Here is a 17,328-nt window from a genome sequence, read left to right as displayed (position 1 = left end):
TAGAAATTCAGAGAGAAAACAGGCCAAGGGTTCAGAAATCAACTCCCGTCAAACATCAGTTATGGTCAAGCAAACACAACTAGAATCTTACCGCAAGTTGTCGCTATTTAAGAGGTGTTTCTTGATGCGCGGCAATTTGCGGAGCACGGGCCTGATATCGGACATTTCAGCAATGCGCTTCATCAATTTCACCTGAATAGAATTCAGTGTCAATTAATATTAAAACACATGCAGATCGAGCCCCTAAAAGACAAGAGTCTAAGATCCTGGACGCATTCTTCCTGCTGCTGGCAAAAGTGGCACTACTGAAACCGATTGAGATAGCAGCGTCCAAGGAGGGTAGAGCGTTCATGCTAGATCTGAACATAGTATTTCTACTAAGCATTTACACAGTACATTAGGGTACAATCCTATGCATGTTTAGGTGCTGGCTGAGGAATGCTGGAAGGTGTAGGAGTTTCTTCTGCATAAGCATGCATAAGATTGTGTTTTTGGATTCTCTAAAGTTTTAGACTGTTTAAAGCGATTCACATATATCTTGTTATAAAACCCATAACAGTTTTCCCTAAATTGGCGTCCTGCAGATGTATTTTGCCATAACTCCCAGCACCCCCCAGCAAGCCAGACACAAGCGAGACGCATCCTGATGAGTTGCCCAGTTTCTTAACCACCAGGAAACTTGCTCAGCACCAAGGTCAATGAGGAAAACATTTCCTGCCGTGCTTTTAAGTGCACCGTTCACAGATCCAGGAACGGACATAACCGTTGCAGGACGCCGACTGGTGGACGATGTGGGCAATTACATTTCCCCCAATTAGATTGACTGGAGACTATGTGAGGTCTCAGTTTACTCTGAAATTACCTTCCCAAGCCAGCATCTTCTCCCCTGTCAGAACCTGGGGGAATGCTGTTGTAGCACAGAGAACCACATTGTGCACTCCTCCTCCTGGGTGACCCAGAGTGTCTGATGTTACCCGAAGGACAGATGCTGCACAGAGCCAGTACAGGAGCCATAGCTCAGGGGTAGAATGGCTGCTTTGCACGCACAAGGTCTCAGGTTCAATTCCCTGCATCTCCAGTTCAACAGATCAGACAGCAGGCAAGAAAAAGACCTCTCTGCCTGATACCCAGACAGCTGCTTCCAGTGAGAATAAGACAGCACTGGGCTAGGCAGACAAAATGGGCCCATTCAGAAGACACCTTAAACCACGGCTTTAACCATGGTGGTTAAGCCAGAAAGTCAGGCCGTGTTCAGAAGACACCTTAAACCATGGCTTTAACCACGGTGAATAAAGCAAAAAACTTTATTCACCGTGGTTAAAGCCATGGTTTAAGGTGTCTTCTGAACGGGGCCATAGTCTGACCTGGAATCAGGCCACTCCCTACGTTCCTACATCTCCCTTCATTTTACCTGCTCCATGCCATTGAACAGTTCTTGCAATTCTCCTGCTGGGGTCAGGGTTCTGCTGGCTCTAATCGAGGCGTACAGGTGCCCAGAGTCGGGAATTGCGTTCGACAACTCTTGAGCCGTCATCTTCACCAGGACTTTGAAATGTTCCTCCTCTTCAAAATGGGGGCTGCAGAGAGAATCAGGAAAGAGGAAAGGAGAGGGAGAGAAAAAAAATAAGCCATGCAGTTACAGACAGTTCACAGGAGTAAAGCACTGGAAAGGCTTAAAACTCATGTAGCCCCAAGACCAACACCTTCCACTTTATTTATTTATTACATATTTATACCGCCCAACAGCCAAGGCACTCTGGGCAGTTTTCAATTAAAGCCACAATATACAAAAGTCAGAACTTAAAACTTTAATTTTTTAAAAAAACTCATATAAAACCACAAAAAGTTAGAATCCAAGGAAAACTTGTCTAAAAAGATGCGTTTTCAGGTGTTTGAAAGATGTTATATTTTCCGCCTCCTGAACCGCACGAGGGAGGGTTTTCCAGAGAACGGGTGCCGCTACAGAGAAGGCCCGCCGTCGAGGTTCTTCATGGCGACATTCTGCTCGTCTTGGAATGGCGAGCAGGACCTCCTCAGACAACCGTAAATGTCGTCTGGGCGTGTATAAGGGAAGGCGGTCTGCTAGGTATGCTGGTCCCAAGTTGTTTAGGGCTTTGTAGGATAATAGCATGACCTTGTATGTGGCTCGGTAGCTAACAGGCAGCCAGTGCAGTACTTTTAGCACAGGTTTTACGTGGGCAGAGCTAGGCGTCCCGGTGAGCACCCTAGCTGCTGCGTTCTACACAAGCTGCACCTTCCAAACCACACACATGGGTAGCCCCACACAGAGCATGTGACCCACCATGGCAGGTGTGATGAACCTCTTTCAGCCTGAGTGCCAAATTCATTCAGAGAAGTTCTCGGAGGCCACACTCCATTAGTGAGTGGGGCCTAAAAACTAGCATATTTAGCTTAAATCTCTTACGGGTAGTATTTAAGCCTTTGGAAGGGTATATTAGACTTTTAAGAATGGGGTGGGGGAGAGACAAACACATGCAAAACTAGTAAACTACCAAATAATCAGCAATCAGGTTGAGGGGCCAGGAGGAGGAGGTCTGGATTTGGCCCACAGGCCTGAGGTTTAGAGACCTTACCGTGAATCCCACTACTCGATGCATCAGGATAGAATATCAAGGGCATGTACAAAAGGACCCCAAAAGTCACTGTCAAATCTGCTTCTGTTAATGTGCCAATTGTACTTAAGACAAAAGGCCATGTCTTTATAAGACTATAAGCCTGATGGAGTTATTCCTATGTGAACTGATACGAAGTAAAAGCAGACAGATTAGGGGGTATTGTTCTGGTTTGAATGTCTCCAAGATTTATGGCCTGTGTAAAAAGCAAGACATCTCTCAAGGAAGTGAACATCTGCAACAAAGGAAGGAATGATGCCCCCCCCCATATACTGTACTTGTTGAATATTTCGCTCCAGATGTGCATCATGTCAGGTAGATTCCTATCCAGGCACAGAGAGGTGAAGACTACACCCTAAGGAAAAGAAAGAAAGAAGATCAGGTCACTGGGAAAAACATTGGCCCTGTTCAAACACACTAAACCATGTTGGTTAAGCGTTTGGAGCTGAACATTATGGCTTAGCGTGTTGTGTGAACCATTCCTAACCATGGCGACTACATAACTGTGGTTTAAAAACGCTCGCTAAACATTTGCTGCAAAAGGGTTAGCAGACTAACCATGGCTTAGTGTGTTGTCTGAACAGGCCCAATATGACATACCCATCTGATTGACTTAAGTAAGGTATGTTGTAAGAATGTGTGTTCTTTTAACAAAATTACCAACTAAGTCTTGTAACAGAAAACCCGGTTACAAGCTTGTATTGGACTTCAACTCCCACCTGCCCCAGCCAGCATGGCATATAGTCCAGAATCCTGGGAGTCGTCATCTCAGCCACCTGGAGGGCACCCGGTTTGAGAAGGCTGTGCTACACTAATAGGTTGATATTGCAATTGCTGTGTTTAAAATTGCAATATCTAAGTAATTCTTACAAAAAATACCGGAGCCACACTGGATAATTGGCTTAAAACAGTTTGGAGAATTGCTCTAACTGAAAAATTGACAAGTAATTTACGCCTGGCTAGAGGACAAAAATACAAGAATGTGTTTTCAGCTGATTGGTAGACAGCTCAAGAAGATCTGTTTAAGACTTCCAGATGTATATTGATTTATTATTGATTGATTTACAATATTTATATACCGCTCCCCATTCAAAATTTCAGAGCAGTGTACAAGATAAAATAAAACAAAAACAGAATAAAAACACATTAAAATAGATTTTTAAAAGAAGCAAAATGCAACGTGAACCGTGGCTGGTATATCAATCATTTTGTCTTTATGATATTGCGACTGCTGACCCTTTTTGTATTATTTAAATGTTCATGGTTTCATTAATATCCCTCCCCCTCTGCTTCTTTTCTGATTTCTGATTATTTGGTTGAAGAAGGGCTGTTGTGTATTGAAAAAATTACTGAATACTTTTTTAAAAAATAAAAATAAAAATTAAAACACAACAAAAAACCTGTAAAGTGGATCAGAGTTATTATCTCAGTATTACAGATGGAAAGATTGTGAAGGCTGCGAGACACACACACACAGACAGAAAGTGGTTTGCCTAAGGCTGTTCCTGAATTCAAGTCAGACACAACATTTCCTGATTAGTACACTCATTTAAATCATTCCACTATGATAAGTCTTGCAATAAATTCCATTTTAAGATGTCTTGACTAACTGCCACATTAGAACGATACGTATGAGCGATTGTCAAATTAAAGCAACAACCTTATCAAATCCTGAACCAGGTTTACATCTGATCTGGAGCAAGTGAAGCATTACATCCCCCGGGGTCGTAGCCAATGGGTTGTACCTTATCTTAGTCTAAATTAAGTCCTGTTCATGACAATGGCTCTACTCCAAGCGGGACTAGTCAACACAGCACTGGCGTTAAAAGAAAATTACTGCCAGCTAACTGGAAGCTGACTTACTTGTTCATAGATGTCTAGATGGGAGTCGTCCGCAGTGATATGAGGGCCGACAGAAAGGCCGCCCGTTTTCAGATCTATTTCTTGAGCCTGCTCTCTGTAACTGAGAGCCCCGCAACCCATTCTGCAAGAGGGAGAGAAAGAAGAAGCTGGGTTTCTCCATGGGTCACGTGGACTCCGGCCCCACAAAATCGGATGCTTCTCCATACATTTAATTTTGCACAATTTGCCCTACACGTGTGCGATGTAACAAACCCTCACACTAGGCCCGTCGCATAAACCCTTCTCAGGCCAAGCGCCACCACTTGAAAACCTGAGGGAGGGTTAAATAAAACCTTACCCTAGCTATGAGGGAAACAGGTTTTATACAGGATCTGCTCTAAATATACTGTGGGTATATTCTGGGGTGGGTGTTTAATAACGGTAAGGCAGGTAAATAATGCCAAGCTGACGCGTGGGATTTGGTAGCTAACAAAATAATAACAAGTTTATTGTTATTTAAAAGCTTTAAATAAAAATGTAATACTTTCAATCCTGCCCAATCTAAACTCTCCATACCCCAAGCAATTCTCTCTCTTTACACCAATCCTAAATCCCTAGAATCTAAACACTTCTTACTTTACAAAACACACACAAGAAAACCCAAACTCTACTAACTACAAAAGCTCCCAATATATTCCTTATATACTCCTCTTCCCCACCCCACCTATTACCTCATAAACCACACCCACTCAGTTCTAACGTTCCCTACTTACCAGACATACTAATCCAGACATTTACAATCTAATCAATTGTGGGGTAACGCCACAACATGTGCATAATTCAGTCTGTAGCTCCTTGCCATAAGAGATCATGGCACTTAGCCAAAGTTCATCATCTTCGGTCAGGACTCAAAAAAAATTGGTATGGCAAAAGCCCCTCCTCCTCCCACAGCCAGCCAGCCCCAAAAGTTCCCCGGAATGTCCTCAATGAATTGCAGAAAACAAAGCCGTGGGGAGGGATATCTCACTTTTGTCAAGGGTTTCTGGCAAAAGGCAGAATCAGCACGAGAGATGCATTCAAGCAAGAGACACTTTGCACAAGCTTTGCATGAAGTGTGTGGGGGGGGAAAACATGCATGCATGCACCTGCCCGGGGTCTTCTGCAATTCACAGAGAAGTTGTCATATCTCCCTTGCGGCTTCCACCTTCCAGAAATCCTCAATGGATTGAGAGCAGTTCCCGGTGCAGCTGAAGTCACTCCTGATCTTCAAATTCCCACAGTTGTATGGACGAGGTGCACAGATTGCACAAACACCACCTCTGCAGCTCCTTTTCATGTTGTTGTTGTTGTTGTTTCTAACAACCTTCCCTTTCTTAAAGCTTGCTCCCTAACTCGGCGGCAGCCACCTCTTCAGAAAGCCCACAGAAGGCTCACACACTCCAGCTGGGCTCAAGCGCATTTCTGCGCCTGTAAAGGTCTGTGTGTAACTGCTGGATCGCGACCCCCAAATGGGTGGCAAGATCAGTCCAGATGGGTCACGGAAAATTTGCTGCCACCACATTGGGCATGGAGAAAATTGTGAACGTGGTCCCATGTGGCAGGCTGGGAGTCCAAGGCGGACCAGTTGAAGATCGTTGTATTAGAGCACTAATGTAACAGTGGCGTTAGGAGACTCCAGCTTAAAACCAGATTTTGGGGGCGGGCGGAGAAAAGGAAAGCGCTGTGGTTGGATTAGGGGAAGACAACCTGGTGTCCTCCAGACCCTTAGGACTACAACTCCCCAAAGCCGCAGTCAACATAGCCCATGGTCTGGGAATTGTAGTCCAAAACACACCGAGCACATCAGGATGCCTACCCCATATGTTCCCTGCTGCTCTGATGAGTAGCAGAGCAGTTCAGGTTTCACTAAACCTCAATCGCAAGGAGGGAAGCACATCAGGTTCAGCACAATCCTCTCCTCTCTGGAACTTTGAACCCTCAGAGTCTTCAACCTTAAACATCTGGCACCTCTGCTGGAGGATCGGTCCCCACCGTGAGTTGAACCATTCGTCATAATGCACTATCAAAGTCAGTTAAGTTGCTGAGAACTTGAGTAAGATCGACAGCGATGCCATTTAGAGGAATGACGTTCACAACATGTGCCCAAACTGGTGTCCCAAACTAAGCTAATTTGCGCCATCTCATCACCCCAAAACAAACAAGGGGTACGGAGGTTTCTGGAAAGGGCCCATTATCAGTCTTTTCTAGAGCAAAAGGCAAAGGTAGCTGCGTTGACCATAAGTAAAATTCTAAATCCCCCATTAGTGTAATGCCTTTATTCGGCCAACCAAACATCACAAAAATGTGCAAGCTTTCGAGGTCCACAGGTCTCTTAAACAGACACCTGCCTTTTATAACGTGGTGCCCAATGAAGGGCTTGCACATGTTTCGTGATCTTTTGGTCGGCCTAATACAGGTATCACCCTGATTTGGCTCAACAGCCCCGAACACAAAACTTGCTTACTTGGTGATGACATTGCAGAAGAGGGGAACGTAAGGACGGAGCTCTTCCGGGAGGGTGTTGAGGCTGGAAACAGCTCGGAAATACACCATGCCATTGGTGGGCTGCGCACAGTACTGGACGGGAACATCCTCAGCTAGAGACCAAAGAGAAGCAGTCCGGAGCATCAAGTTATGATGTAAGTCTTAACCGATGCAATCTTGACCAACAGAGGCTGCGGACTCAGCCGTTATATGTTGGCTTCACCAGGTTTCAGGCCATAATCATGTCAAGTTCATGCACTGGCTGTGGCAGCGCCAACCCTGCAAGGTAGCTCACTCCGCTACATGCCCTTCTAGTTTCCCTCCATTTCCCATCTAAATCAGCTAGTTCACCAGGAGAGCAGGCAGGCCCTCGCCTCTGCCTCGCATTTACTCAGGAGAAAGGCAGCCAGCTACAGTAAAACGACAGTCTGACAGGTACTTAGCTTGTCTTTCCCTCCTTCGGTGCCTCGCTCGGGTAAGCCTAACCCAATCTAGGCAATGTGGGGAAAACCAACTTTGAAGGTGCAAAAAGGCAAAGCAATCTAGCCCAGGAACCGAATTAAAGAAGTTTAATAAAGTAAAGGTAAAAACAGGATAGGAAAAGGAAGCAGAATTTTCAGCTTGGCTTATATATACAAGCTTAGACCCATTCTGAGCCGCCCATTCCCTTTTCTCCTTGACCTACAGGTGTTTACTGGGCCCTAAAGCCTAACCCAACAGGAACCCTCCCTGTGCAAAACACCCTGGGAACTGTAGTTTTCCAGGGCTTCTGTGTCCTTACTAAGACACCATTACATAGGCATCTCTGTTTCCAGTGGCTAGATGGCAAACTCTTTTCCTTTCTCAGGAGTGCTAGAATTCTAGATTGTGCCATTTAAGAGAGAAGGTGGCTGGTGGGGGGTGGGATCATGAATTTGAGTGGTTCCTCGCATTAAGGGGATTTCAAATCGCTCGCTCTCTTTCACACACACACACACACACACACACACACACACACACACACACAGGGATACAGTCCAGGATTCTGCTACCCCAGTCTACCGTGCCATGCTGCAAAAGTCTCTTACAAACCTGCTTCTCGAAGAAGAGGAGTGAATGTGGATCCTTACATAGCCAAGATGGCACCAAACGTACAAAAGAGGTAGGGAATCCAAAGGCTTGGGAGAACCCCAAACTTTGCAGAAGTGCAAAAGAAAGTTAAAGGGGGTGGGGAATAAAAGAGCCCACTGAGGATTGAACAAGTTCATTGGCCACAAATTGCGGAGTTGTGATTGTTGGGGAAGGGGGGGGGAGGGGGCAGAAAACTGGGAGGGGGAATGGAATGGAATGTTCTAGAAGCAGGCATGGCTGGCACCCTGAGTAGGAGGACCACTCCTATTCACTGCAACATTTTGTTGCAGCTCCCACTTGTACTGTGCTGAGGTCTGCCTTCATTTCCACGTGATGTCAACCTCTCCAACCCCTAAAAACAGGCTGCTATTCCGACTCAAGGCTTCTCTACATTCAGCAGTCTCTACATCAGCCTTCCCCAACGTGGACTCCTTTGAGAAGTGTTGCTCCACAACTCCTGTCACCCCCAACCAGCACAGCCAAGGAATCTGCTTGGCTGGGGATGATGGGAGTTGGGAGACCGACACTTCTGGAGGCCACGGGGTTGGGAAAGATTGCTCCACTTTTTTTTTTGCTTAACCGAACTCCAGCGTTTTATCCCTTTTGCCCACGAGACTTCAGTTACTCCAACCTGTAAGCGCCGTCTCCAGCTCAGTAAACGTAATCCTGGGCTCAATATCTGAAATCTGCAAGGCTGGGAGGCAGGACGTGTCTTGAGGCTGGCTCTGCAGGCCCAGCAATTCCAAACCTAGCAGACAGAAGCAGAACGTTAATCGCCAGTTCTGACAACGGGGGCCCACGGCAGTCAAGTGTTCCGGCAACAAAATACATGAATCCTAAAACATTACTTTTAAAAAGTCTAACATTGAGGTAATAAAATATTCAAAAAGACAAAAGTGAAGTATTACACATAGGCCTGGAAACGCCACGCTGACAGCACACTGTCCGGGGGGGTAAACGGGCTTCTGTGGTAATCTTCCTCCCAGTTAATTGGCCATTGTTAATTGTCTAAGAGAATGAGTCATGCTTTGACTTCCACCTTAATCCGGGAACAAACATGTTAAGAGAGCTAGTTACCAAACGTCCTGTTTACCTTGTTTACCTTCTGCCTCATACAAGAGCAAGGTGATAATTGGGTTGCCTCACATAGGAAGAGCAGAAGAAGAGGGGAGAGAAGAATGGTATATAAACCCTGGATGTATTCTCAATAAACGTGGTATTCCATCATCACCCATCGTGTGCGTGAGGTTACTACACAAAAGTACATATACTTTTCGATAAAATGAGCGTTTATGCTCCTATTGAGCCCCCACAAGATTTAAAAGCTGTTACATGGCTCATTTAACACATGTTTTCCTTTTTCCTAAAACTGGCCACCTTAGCCGCCAAAAAGGCAACCAGTAACAAACTGGTTAGATCCTCGTAAGAGGAAATATAGCTATTCAACCACCGTTTTTCATACACCCAAGAAATGGAGACAAATAATGTGCCCTTTAACTGGAATATAACTGGCTTTCCAGTAAATAGTGGGCCAGAACTTCCGCTTCAGGCAAGAAAATGGAACACGCGTCCCGCGGCAATGGTTAAGGATGCGGCAAGGCCCTGCGGGGATCTGTAAATAAGATCCCTCCATGAAGCACTTCCCAAAAACCTACCTGTGATTTTTAAACCAAATGAAAAATGCAGCCCCCGCCCCACCCTTGCAAATTTTGATGAATCAGTAGAGATCCAGTGTGGTGTAGTGGCTAAAATGTTGGACTGGGAGTTGGGAGATTCGGGTTCTAGTCCCCACTTGGCCATGGAAACACCCTGGGTGACTTTGGGCCAGTCACTGACTCACAGCCCAGCCTACCTCACAGGGTTGTTGTTGTGAGGATAAAATAGAGAGGAGGATTATGTATGGAACCTTGGGTTCCTTTAGAGGAAAAAAGGCAGGATATAAATGAAACAACAATTATAATAATAATAATGCACAGAAGGAAAAGGAGAAGGGATCTTGCCAGTGTTTAGAACTGGGGAGCTGAATCTTTCTGAGCAGGGGGTTGCACTCCATGGCCTTAGAGGCACCTTCCAGCTCAACTATTCTACGATTCTACGATCTATGAGCCCAAGGGACTAATTCAATTTCAGAGAAACCCTCACGGGCCGCATTCCAGCATCGTTTAGCTTAAAGGTCTCACTGCCAGTCGAGGAAAGGGCGGGAGTAGGCAGGAGACACTCGCCTTTCTCAAACGTCTGCTTCTTCTCTTCTTCGGAAAGAGCCTCCACTTTCTCTTTCAGCTTTGCCGCTTCCGTCACCGCTTGCTTGTCATAGAAAGCCGCGTCGGGACTCATGGAGAGCAGCAGTCTGTGGCGGTTATCCTTCAACCAGGAAGAAAAGCGCCCATCAGTGGGAAAATTATTTCTCTGTCTTCTTTCCTCCCAATCCCGCTCAGCTATTGGTAGCAACGCCATCTAAACCATCTCATTACAGAGGGCGAGGGAGGGGCTTTTGTTTCGAGGACAAGCGCCACAGGCCATGGAAAGCGGGGGGGGGGGGGGGAGAGGGAAGAAAATCACGAGCAGGTCCACCAACTGTGCAGGAGTGGCCAACCTCGTTGGGCTGGTAGGCACGTTTGCAATGTTGAGGAAGCGTCTTGGGGGCTGTCACAAAATGGCTACCTCAGTGGGCACAGCCAGTTGTGAAACACCCATTTCGCAGACCCCTGTTGGGTCACCTCGCAACTGCGCCTAACCCAGCCCCCGTCTCCTCACTTCCTCCATCCAGTATAGGATTGCTCCCATTGGGCCATCCCCAAACCTAGGTCTCCATGCATTTCCTTCCACTCCATTGGATCCACCCCCAGCTTCTCCCCCCCCCCCCCAGTTGCCCTGCTGTCATTCCCAACCTTTCCCGTTTACCAGGCAGGGACAGGGCGGGGGGTGGGGGTTATCACTTATTTCCTTTCCCCACCCTTCCAGGGTGGCTTCAATCTGGCCCACCTGGGATCCAATTACAGCCCCTTTGAATTTCCCAGATGACCAAACTCTTCCTCTGGCCCCACCGTCTTTCCCCATTCCCTACCCCACTAACCATTTCGGAATTTCCTGGCTTTTGTGCAGAATTTCCCCCATTCTGAAAAGTCAAGATTGCCTCTCCTAAGGCTCAGCTGCTGGTGATAAGAGCTTTAAACGACAACCTGCTGGCATTTAGGCCCCTCCCACCACTGGAGCGCAGCCCCTACGAGCTTCTCCAAAATGGAACCTGCCCCCCGGGCCGAAAGACACACACATGCACACACACGCGCCGTCATGGATCCCTACCTTGAAGTACTGCTTGACCTTCTTCTGCAGGAACTGGGGATCCTCCTCCCGGCACCGCCTGAACCGAGCCACTTTCTCAGCAACCTTCAAGAGGTCGACGGGGTCGCCTTCGTGGTTCCAGCAGGAGGCGATATACTGGAGGAGTGAAAGGCAAAGGGTGGGGAGGGGGCAAAGGCAGGCTCATCCCGGGGCAAAGGGGCAGGAGCAGCGTTCCCTCCGCCACGCACGCTCTCCCCGTTTGTGGATGTGGAACGGGCGGAGGAGGACAGTGTCATGTCTAGCCCTGCTCCCCCTAGTTTGGCAGAAGGTGTTTGAGGTAATCAATCAGAATCAGACTCCACCTCAGAACTAGCCTCTCAGAAGTTAACGTGTTTTGGGAAAAGGCTTTCTTCTTCTTGAACGGACAAGCTGTCATGTTTCTCTTTAACCTACTGCCTTTTTGGGAGACAATAACAAGGCCTGCTCAGTAATCCACAAAGCTTTATTTAAGCAACAAACATCTCTTCCCGCCTGAAGAAAGTCTAATCTCTTGGAACTTTCCACTAGGCAAAACGAGGCAAACTAAGCGGGACAACTGTCTGTTCAAGAAGAAGAAAGCCTTTTCCCAAGAAGCATTAACTTCAGAGAGGCTAGTTCTGAGGCGGCTTCTGACATGATGCGAGCCGGGCAGACTTTCTCTCGCCTTCCTTTCGCTCCGCCCTTTTTGGCTTGCGACATACTCTAGGATCGGCTAGCCTGAAGGTGCTCTCTCCTTCGGAAGAATGTTGGCTTCCCACTGACTGTGTATTATTTGCCCTTGACGAGATAAGCTCTGGAGAGAGTTCACCACCAGCTGGTGAAGAACCCATGAGAGCTTTCTCCCCACACTGATACAAGCTGGTCTGTGTCTGGCGCCGACTCCTCTACATCAGAGTCTGATTGCTTACCTGAAACACCTCCTTCCAAACTAGGGGGAGCATGGCTAGACATGACAGACAGTGCCCTTCTGACAGCGTCCTTCTCCAGGCGTTACATCTTCCTCCGCCACGCCCTCCTCAAAGCGGTGGCGAATGGGGCGGGGATGGGGACCGCTATGGTCTCCTGTTGCTCTCAAGCGTCCTCTGTCCCCATCACTTTGAGGAGAACGAGGGCAGGGTCCCAACATCTCCTGCTGCTTGACGGCGGCAGGAAATGCTTGTGCATCCCATCCCAACACCGGTGGAAGGAGATCTCCTGTGGTTTGACGTCACACGTCAAGCTGTGGGAACCATCCTTCACCCGCCCCACCCCGAGATCCATTTGGATATCCATTAGGATATTGGATTGGCTCCTTCCATCCCCTCAAACCGATATACAAATGCATTGTGGAGCAGGGCGGGGGCAAAGGGACATGCACATCCCTGGGAACACGCGGGGGGCGCTTCCCTTACTTGGCTTCGTCCTTTTTCTTCTGCTGCCCCTTACGCCTGGAATGCTCTTCCAGAACACTTGAGAACTACAAACTCAATCACAGCTTTTAAAACTCAGCTAAAAACTTTTCTTTTCCCTATAGCTTTTAAATATTGAGTTTGTTCTGACTCTATACTGTTAGCTTCACCCTACCCAGTGCCTGTTTACACTTCCCTGTGCCTGTTTGCATTCTCTTTCCCTCCTCATTGTTTACTACAACTTTATTAGATTGTAAGCCTATGCGGCAGGGTCTTGCTATTTACTGTGTTATCTGTACAGCACCATGTACATTGATGGTGCTATATAAATAAATAATAATAATAATAATAATAACCTCACCCAGGGGGGACTATTTAATCAACCGTTGACTATTGTGTGGTCTGAACCCAATCTTTGCCATGCTCAGTGTGCAACCACTGTAATCAATGGGACTAAAGCTAGTCACTCAAAGTAAGACTGAATCTGGATCCAACCCACATATTTGCCACTACGTGACTATTCAGTGGGGAAAGAGCACTTACTGAAGTTAAGGCCAGTCCAAAGCTGGTCGACTGATGCTTCATCTGGATTTCAATTTTGTGAAGTAAGGCTTCAATCCTTTCGTCCTCAAAGCCATTCCTTGAGAGAAAAATAACCCGTTTAATTTTGCTGCAAGAATGCAGAAACAAACCATGAAGCTAACCGGACTCCTCCACACACGAATAAAGTGCGTAACTTGGAGATGTGCTGAATATCACACACATGCAGGCGCACGCTTTTGTGGGACCATTCATCTACCCGGAAAGACATAGGGCACATTTGGACATCATGATAAACAAATTTTTGTGAACCGCCCAGAGAGCTTCAGCTATTGGGCGGTATAGAAATGTAATAAATAAATAAATAAATAAAGTTTCGCATGACGTCTGAATGCAGCCAGAGGATGACATTTTCAGAATATCATACAACCCAAAATTTAGTGCCATTCCAAGAAGTTTTAAACAAACAACTATTTAAATAATTTGTGATCGGGGCGGGGGAGGGGAGGAGAAAGAAAAGGAACCACAAGGCTTGTACTTACTCAATGACTTCGTCAATTGTTCGAGTGATAATTTGCTTGACGGCGTCAATGTTTTCCTCAGCAATCCCTTGAAGGCCTACGCTGAAATAAGCTTCGCGCGTCGAGCCATTAAACCTGGAACACAATGGAGAAAGGAATGCAAACAGTGTAACAGCCTGCAGTGTGCTCTTGGGAAGCTGGATCTTGACAGATTAGCATCCTGGGAAGGGCAGGGAGAGGAAAGAGGTGACAACACTTGACAATATGTTGTGGCAGTCGCCAAAAGGAAGCCAGTGTGGTGTAGTGGCTAAGGTGTTGGACTGGGAGTCAGGAGATCTGGGTTCTAGTCCCCACTCGGCCATGGAAACCCACTGGGTAACTTTGGGCCAGTCACAGACTCTCAGCCCAACCTACCTCACAGGGTTGTTGTTGTGAGGCTAACATGGAGAGGAGGAGGATTATGTAACACCGCCTTGGGTTCCTTGGAGGAAAAAAGGCGGGATATAAATGCAATAATAAACAAATAAAAGGAAGCCTCAAGCATTCAAAATGAAGGTAGTGTCACCTGGTCAGCCTGCTCACACGAGGGCTAAAAGTGGAGAGGGGACAGGAGTATGCCCACCAACCCCACCCACCCCGTCCTTGACCTTCCAGTCTTGAAGGGGAAGGTACAAAGGGCCATTTCTCCGGGTTCCGGATTGGAGGGGGATTTCTATTCATGTTCAAGCCAATGTGAGTAGAAGCCCCCTTCAACCTCTGTGATTTAAGCAAGAAGGTCAAGGGCTGAGACGCTGGGGGTGGAGCATGGGTGCAGGCCCAGGTCGCCTCCCCACTTTTAGTCCCCATGTGAGATGGCTGAGTGCCTGCATAGGGCTAGAGCAGGGCTGCGGAACCCCAGGCCTGGGCCTGCCGACTATGGTGCGCCCGGAGGCACACGGTGCTGTGACCACTCCGCCTTCGTTTGTGTCATAATCACGTATTGAATTAGTTGCCACAAGTGACTCTGGGTTCCGCAGATGTCCACACACCCAATTCCCCACATCACCCACGTGGTTGACGCTTCCCCACCCGATTGTTCGGTAGTTTCACAGCTTTTGCATGCTTTGCCTCCATTCCCCTAAGGCTTAGTTACTGGCAGCAAGAGGTTTAAGCTAAAATATCCACACACACACACACCTGCACTTTACCTTTGGTCCTGCCCATCACTGGGATGCAACCTTCTAAGAACTACTCAGAAACTGAATTTGGCCCTCAGGCTGAAAGAGGTTCAGCATCCCTGAGCTAGGGTCAGTCAGGACCCTGGACAGAGCACTCTGGAAGGTGCTGGGCGGAGAGTTCTTACCCACACAGGAGCGCTGTTGCCTCAGCAAGATGCAGAGGCCTTCTGAGGCCACGTAACGGCTGCCCGGTCTTATCTTGTTGTTGCCCCTGCCCCTCTGAGGAGCTGTCTGTGCTTTTAAAGGACAGTTCTGATTCTGCAGCCGTAGACAGATATGGTGGGGGCCAGAGCTTGGAGCTTGGCCAGACCCCCTCCACATTTTAGCCTTCACATGAGCAGGCTGAGCACCTGCATAGGGGTGGAGAGCCCAGAACACACTTTTAGTGCATTTTGGCAAAAGTGTTGAGAGTCGAGAAAGCATTCTCCCAATTTGGGATGGGAAGGCCTCTCCTGCCTTCCCATCCCAAATTCCCTATTTATCCCAGTTTCAACAAGCTCGACTGGGGTGGTCCCACCTTAAGAGAAAGGTTTGCTCCTATTTTAAATCCCAGTCTCAGTAATTAAACAACAACAAATTAAAATCAAGCTATAGGATGGGTTTCGATAGCTTGCTAAGGCAACACACTTACCCAACGTCGGGTGAAAAATCTGTCCCCAGACCAGCCTCGATTAAAGATTTATAAAAGGGAGAATTCGGGCCACCGACCAAGAGAGAAGACAGCAGGTTCAGCGTGAAGTTTTCAAAGCTATCTGTAATACTAAAGAAACAGAAAGAAAAGTTCAGAGCACCGGTGAGACCACCACAAATGTATGTTATTTTATTTGGCGACTTGTCTGGCGAGTGTTGTGCCATATCTTCTGGGAATGTGCTGCAATCACAGAAAATATCCTTAGACTGCAGGGATACTAATTGGCAGCCAGGCTAGGGGTGACCACATTACGCCAGTTTTAAAATCTCTTCACTGGCTGCCAATTAGTTTCCAGGCGAAGTATAAAGTGTTGGTTATCACCTTTAAAGTCCTACATGGTTTGGGTCCAGGCTACCTGCAGGATTGCCTTCTCCCGTACAATCCGCCCTGCACACTCAGGTTCTCTGGGTTGAATTAACTCCAGCCAACAAAAACAAGGCTGACAACTATTACCCAGAGGACCTTTTCTTCTGCCGCTCCCAGTTTGTGGAATGGCTTGCCGGGAGAGATTCGTCAACTTAACAGTCTTCCGGATTTTAAGAAAGCCATAAAGACCGATCTCTTTCGGCAGGCCTACCCAGTTGAATTTTAAGATGCCTCTTAATAATGTGCTGCTTTTAATAATGTATTAGATTTAAATGTTTTAATTATATGTTTTTTATGGCATTTGCGGGTCACCTTTCTCAGCTAAGCCTTCCTGAAAGGGAAGAAAAGGAGAAAGGTCAGGGTTCCAGGCAAAGCTAAATATCACCACAACCATCCCAAACTAGCCCGTTTATGCTTTTCGCGGCTAGGGTAACCTTTCAGGAACCTGGGGTTGGGTTGGATGCGTTGCACAGCTGGAGAAAGCAAGGAAAACAGCGACGCAACACATTTCAAGGTTCCTGGTAGCTGAAGATGCTCCCAAGTGGATCCACAGCCGGGAACAGCGAGTACGATTTCCTGTTTTGCTTTTTAAAACCCTCTTCACATTCTGACCCACGTACTCTGACAGGAGGTAGCTGACGCTGACCATCGTCTGCTTCTTGGGGTCCGTAGTGAATGAATCCGTACCGCACGTCACATGGTGTTCCCTCTGTGAAAGAGAAACCAATGAATGACCAGGGCCGGGGAAACGCCCCCAAGCCTGAGTTAGGGGAACTGCCTTCTTCTAAGAAAGTCTGTTCATCCATCTAGCTCAACCTGGTGCCTTCCATATGTGTTGGACTACAAATCCCAGCATCCCCAGCCAGCTGGCTGGGGATGCTGGGATTTGTAGTCCAACACATATGGAGGGCACCAGGTTGCGGAAGGTTGATCCACTCCTGGCAGTCAGCCTACAGGGTTGAAGGCCAGGGATCTTTCTTTCCCATCACTTACAAGACTTTTATTAACTGGAAATGCCAAGGACCTTCTGGTTGCAAATTAGATGCTCCACCTCTAAGCTATGGTTTCCTCCCTCTAAGATAGGGGCGATGAAACTGGGAGCCATGTTCACCTTGCCAAGCCGGCAGAGCCGGCCCAAGATATTTTGTTGCCTGGGGCGGAGTGGAAAATGGTGCC

The 17,328-nt window shown here is 47.3% G+C and overlaps 1 protein-coding gene across 1 annotated transcript in view; it reads right to left on the bottom strand.

Moving 5' to 3' along the window:
* Positions 1-17,328, bottom strand: part of PITRM1 (pitrilysin metallopeptidase 1) — a 39,781-nt gene that overhangs the window by 11,547 nt on the left and 10,906 nt on the right. Inside the window, exons 9-20 of the mRNA XM_063125633.1 lie at positions 16,773-16,861; positions 15,727-15,855; positions 13,900-14,013; positions 13,361-13,457; positions 11,412-11,546; positions 10,331-10,469; positions 8,740-8,856; positions 6,979-7,111; positions 4,497-4,617; positions 2,912-2,988; positions 1,412-1,577; positions 92-192 (exon numbers count right to left, since the gene is read on the bottom strand). Coding sequence (XP_062981703.1) covers positions 92-192; positions 1,412-1,577; positions 2,912-2,988; positions 4,497-4,617; positions 6,979-7,111; positions 8,740-8,856; positions 10,331-10,469; positions 11,412-11,546; positions 13,361-13,457; positions 13,900-14,013; positions 15,727-15,855; positions 16,773-16,861 — 1,418 coding nt within the window. The remainder of the gene's footprint in view (positions 1-91; positions 193-1,411; positions 1,578-2,911; positions 2,989-4,496; positions 4,618-6,978; positions 7,112-8,739; positions 8,857-10,330; positions 10,470-11,411; positions 11,547-13,360; positions 13,458-13,899; positions 14,014-15,726; positions 15,856-16,772; positions 16,862-17,328) is intronic.

The sequence above is a fragment of the Elgaria multicarinata genome, chromosome 1 (genome assembly GCF_023053635.1).
Source record: "Elgaria multicarinata webbii isolate HBS135686 ecotype San Diego chromosome 1, rElgMul1.1.pri, whole genome shotgun sequence".
Classification (NCBI taxonomy): domain Eukaryota; kingdom Metazoa; phylum Chordata; class Lepidosauria; order Squamata; family Anguidae; genus Elgaria; species Elgaria multicarinata.
Note: the sequence above shows the minus strand (reverse complement) of the source record. Positions and strands in the feature narration are given on the sequence as shown.